The 4,574-nt window shown below is 30.8% G+C and overlaps 1 protein-coding gene across 1 annotated transcript in view; it reads left to right on the top strand.

Annotated features, from left to right (window-relative positions):
* The window catches only part of ACC (acetyl-CoA carboxylase), a gene marked incomplete in the record, with an annotated part of 121,178 nt that overhangs the window by 84,018 nt on the left and 32,586 nt on the right, over positions 1 to 4,574 (top strand). Inside the window, 4 exon segments of the mRNA XM_067046313.1 lie at positions 60 to 217; positions 1,375 to 1,541; positions 1,695 to 1,906; positions 2,395 to 2,644. Of these exon segments, the coding sequence (XP_066902414.1) occupies positions 60 to 217; positions 1,375 to 1,541; positions 1,695 to 1,906; positions 2,395 to 2,644 (787 nt within the window).

Raw genomic sequence — 4,574 nt, 5'->3', positions numbered from 1 at the left:
TTAAAAATCAAATTTGAATATTCTTTTTCATTTTCTTGTAATAAATTCTAAATTTTTAGGAGAATACAATAGATACTCAGTGGTTAGATCTTCTTATATCTGAAAGAGTTCAAGCTGAAAAACCAGATGTGTTGCTTGGTGTAATCTGTGGAGCACTTCATATTGCTGATAGGAAAGTGCTGGATGCATTCCATGGCTTCCAGCATTCTTTGGAAAGGTAAAATTGTTGTAAAAATTTATTTATGATTTACTAATGATAAATAATTCTAGTATTTTAGGGCCAGACATATTGGAGATAAATCTATTTAGGGAACAGCAGTAGTACTTATTTTGCTTATCACTCACTCACATTGTTTAAAAGTACTGAATGCTTAATTACTGAGAAAAGAAAACTAATAATTAGAAACTAGATTTTGGTGCAGTAAAAAACTGAAAAACTTGCATTAACAAAACCCTAAATGTGTAAAATCATACTATGAAACTCGAAAAGTGTGTAAATTTGTAAAGAGACTTCAAAACTTGCAAGTTTGTGAAGAAACCCCATAATAAAATTATAGTTGTTTGAATCTGTAATCTATGATCCCAATTTCTATCGAGTTTTGCTGGAATTTGAAGCTAGAGAATAAGAAATGCTATAACACAAAAATCTGGTCTCTATTAATAATACTTAAAAACTAAAATACCCAATATAAGTATTTGGTGTAAAAAGAATGCAAGGAATTCCGTCTTTGCAGAGTTGAGACGTACATATAATGTTTTATATAAAAAAACAACATATCTATCTAATTTACAAAAAAAAAAAAATAGGTATATGTTTCTGAGAACATTGTTTATTTTTTAATAAAAGTTTAATCTTTGACATTTTTATATAAAATACTAGAAACCTCTAAAAATGGACATTGGTTATTGTTGCTCCAAGCCCCAGAAATAATTATAGTAGTTACCGTATTTGTTTGAATATAAGATGAGATATTTTTCCAGAAAACTTGGTTGAAAATAAACACTCTTTACATTCAGAATTAACCAGGAATAGTGCAGGCTGTAAATTAAATTGTGTCAATTCCTTGTGTCAGGTCTGCCAAGAAAGGTTACGGTCAAAATTGATAAAAATAAATCACCTCTCTCATATGGCATACTTCGACGCACACGACTTAATGCAACACATTGTAGGATCCTATTTTTAAAAGGCATTGTAATGAATGATATTTTTATTTAGCTGTGAAAACTGGTGTGGAAATAATGTGTTTTTAGTTACCAATAGTGTTGAATCCTTATCAAATTTGAGTGATCATTTTGAAATGTGTGGAACTATGAAAAGCCAAATTGATACAAATATTACAAAACATTGATTTAATAATGATTATAATGTTACAGGGGTCAGGTGCAAGGTAGCAACACTCTTGAACATGGTGTCAATGTGGAACTAATCCATGAGGGATTCAAATACAAAGTACAAGCTACTAAATCTGGTCAAAACTCATATTTTCTAGTCATGAATGGATCTTTCAAAGAAATTGAACTTCATAAGCTTTCTGATGGAGGTTTGAAATTGTTTTTTTTATTGGTTTCAACAGAAGTTTATATGGTAGCATTGACGTAGTGCTATTTAATACTTTTAAACCCTTTAGTTTTTCCAACTTTTTATCAGTTGCTATAAAGTATGTCAAAAATATTTATATTTTTTATGATTACAGGGATTTTGTTATCTGTGGATGGATCAAGTTTTACGACATATATGAGAGAAGAGGTTGATAGGTACAGAATTGTTATTGGCAATCAGACTTGTGTTTTTGAAAAAGAAAATGATCCTTCTCTTCTCCGATCTCCTTCAGCTGGAAAATTGCTCAGCCTTATTGTTGAAGATGGTGGTCATGTTGGAAAGGGTCAAGCTTATGCCGAAATCGAGGTAAGCATCAACAATTTATTTATTTATTTTTTTTTTTATATCTATCATCTATACCTTGGCCTGGATGATAAATTTTTGCTTTTATAGTAATTTTTTAGAGAGGTGAAAATATACAAATATGTATATGTTTTTAAGTAATTTATGTTTAAGTACTTCACTGTCTAAAAATATATATTTTGTTCTGATTTAGTAAATAGTATTACATGTTTATTATAAGGATACTTCATGAATATCACTTCTCACAAATGTTACTTAATTTCTGGAAATGTTAGTAACATTCAGTAGTGTTCTAAGATTCTTATAAGTTTACATTATATATGCTGATTTCAGGCCTCCTAAACTGCAGTAGAAAAGCAAAAACTGTCTTTAGCATGGCTCTAGCTTCACTGTCATGATAATAATTGTCGTGATGGCAACTGTCGTAGTGTACTTAAGTGTAGTGTAAGTCTGAATAGTATAATGAATTTTTTTTTTTTTTGTGATTCCAGGTCATGAAAATGGTCATGACTTTGACTGCTTCTGAGTCAGGAATAATAACATATACAAAGAGGCCTGGAGCGGTCTTAGATGCTGGAACTCTCCTGGGTCACTTGGAGTTGGATGATCCTTCACTTATCACCAGGGCCCAGGATTACAAAGGACAGTTTCCTGAACTAGATGTATCGACTCCTACTGTTGGTGATAAATTGAATCACAAGCATGCCCATTATCGTCAGATGCTGGATAATATTTTGGCTGGTCAGTTATATAAATATTTATTTATATTTTAGCCTAGCATTTAGCTATCAATTGCCCTTCAGTCATCTGATGATTAAAATTATGTGGTTAGATATGAGGGAGTTAATGTCAGAGTGATGTAAGTAAGATTTTCAACAGTTTAGTTCAGAAATTCAATGTAGAAGGGCTTTTAAGTTAAATTAAGTCACATATTTCAGAGATTTTTCTCCATATTTCTGAGTTTTTGATTGTTTTAAAAATTAAATCTAATTTTAAGTTGATAAAAAAATGTATCAATATAAAAACTAGTATTTATTGAATTGCATAATGGTGTAAATCATTTCCAGATTTTTAAAATAGATCCAAAATAAAATTTAGATTCTTTTAATTTAAAGTTCCTTTAATAAACCTCTTATCAATATTCAGTTGATTCAACTTACTAATTTGGGACTTAGGGAATTTATTACAAAAACTCTAGTGAAGCTTGAAAATCTGTCTTAAAACGAAGATTAATCGACTTCAGACTTCTTTGACCACTTGCACTATAAAGATTTGCCATGCACATTGAGATGCTTTTGTTCCAAAACCACCAATGACATGAAATCCGTGTCGATAGGCATTTGTCACAGAAACAAAAATGATGTGTCCGCCATGCCGGTTGGGTCATTCATTATTCAAATCACAGTTCTAGAGTGCACAACACCGTGTAGCATCATTGATATTTTGGAAATATTTCAGGATCGATAGGATATGTTGTACGGATTTTTTTATATGAAAATTCTTGTAGTTTGCGATATATCTTATTATAGCGCTGAAAAATTGAATAATAGATTTTTTTATATTAGTCTTATCAACCCATATTATGAAATGAATAAGAACAAGAATCTTAGTAATGTAATATTGCTTCAACAAGTACTAAGAGAAAGCGAATAGTTATTCCGTCTAATAGTGACTGTGAGGACATTGTTTGTCCTATTTGGAATCAGTGTACAATTATAGTATCTGATTTTGAAGAAGGAAGTGACAGTGTAAATTGTGAAATTTTACATCTGATGAATGGCCATAAGAAAATGAAAGAAAAATTTGGCAGTACTCACAGGTTTCTGGAATGAACATTGAAATGGGAGAACGATTCACAGCTTTCCAAATACTAAACCAATTTTTATCAAAAGACTTTTGGAATATCATTGTCACAGAAAGCAATTGTTAAGAGAGTTAAACAATTGGAGATGTTACCCAAAAATTAAAACAATCTGAAGAATATTGGAGGGGTATGATATAGATGAAATTCATGCTTATTTTGCATTATGCATCTTGATAGCATAAGTAAAAAAACTGAATGTCCAAATCCTATTGGTCAACAAGTATTATCCAGACTCCCATTTTTCAGAAAACCAATGCCATTGTGGAGATTCATGCAACTCTTCTGTTTAGTACACTTCATATAATGAAATTGGAGATAAAGATGATCGAATTATAATCGATTATCTCAATGAAAAATTTATAAGTATTTAAACTCCTGATGAATATGTGTCATTAGACGAATCTCTCATGAAATATACCGGTTGAATGTCATATAGACAGTTCAATCCATCAAAGAGGGCACGTTTTGGAGTAAAGTTTTATAAATTGTGTGAGTCTAAATCAAGATATTGTATTAGATTTAAAATATACACTGGCCAAGATAAAGTGAAAAATTCAATCACCAGTGCTTACGAAAATGTTACCATGTTTATGTGCACACCAATAGCTAATTTCGGACACACCTTATTTATGGATACCTGGTATTCGTCGCCAAAGTTTTTTTTTAAAATTGCAGTTGATACCAATCAATGCCATAGGAACAGAAAGAATTTTCCAGAAGAGCTCACAACGAAAGCTGAAAAAATCAGAAGCTATTCCAAGATCGTGTAAAGATATTTTAGCTGCAAAGTATAAGGACAAAAAAAAA

This window comes from Halyomorpha halys, unplaced genomic scaffold (genome assembly GCF_000696795.3).
Source record: "Halyomorpha halys isolate HHAL.00 unplaced genomic scaffold, Hhal_1.1 Scaffold316.1, whole genome shotgun sequence".
Taxonomy (NCBI): domain Eukaryota; kingdom Metazoa; phylum Arthropoda; class Insecta; order Hemiptera; family Pentatomidae; genus Halyomorpha; species Halyomorpha halys.
The sequence above is the reverse complement of the archived record's forward strand: the minus strand, read 5'-3'. Positions and strand labels throughout refer to the sequence as shown.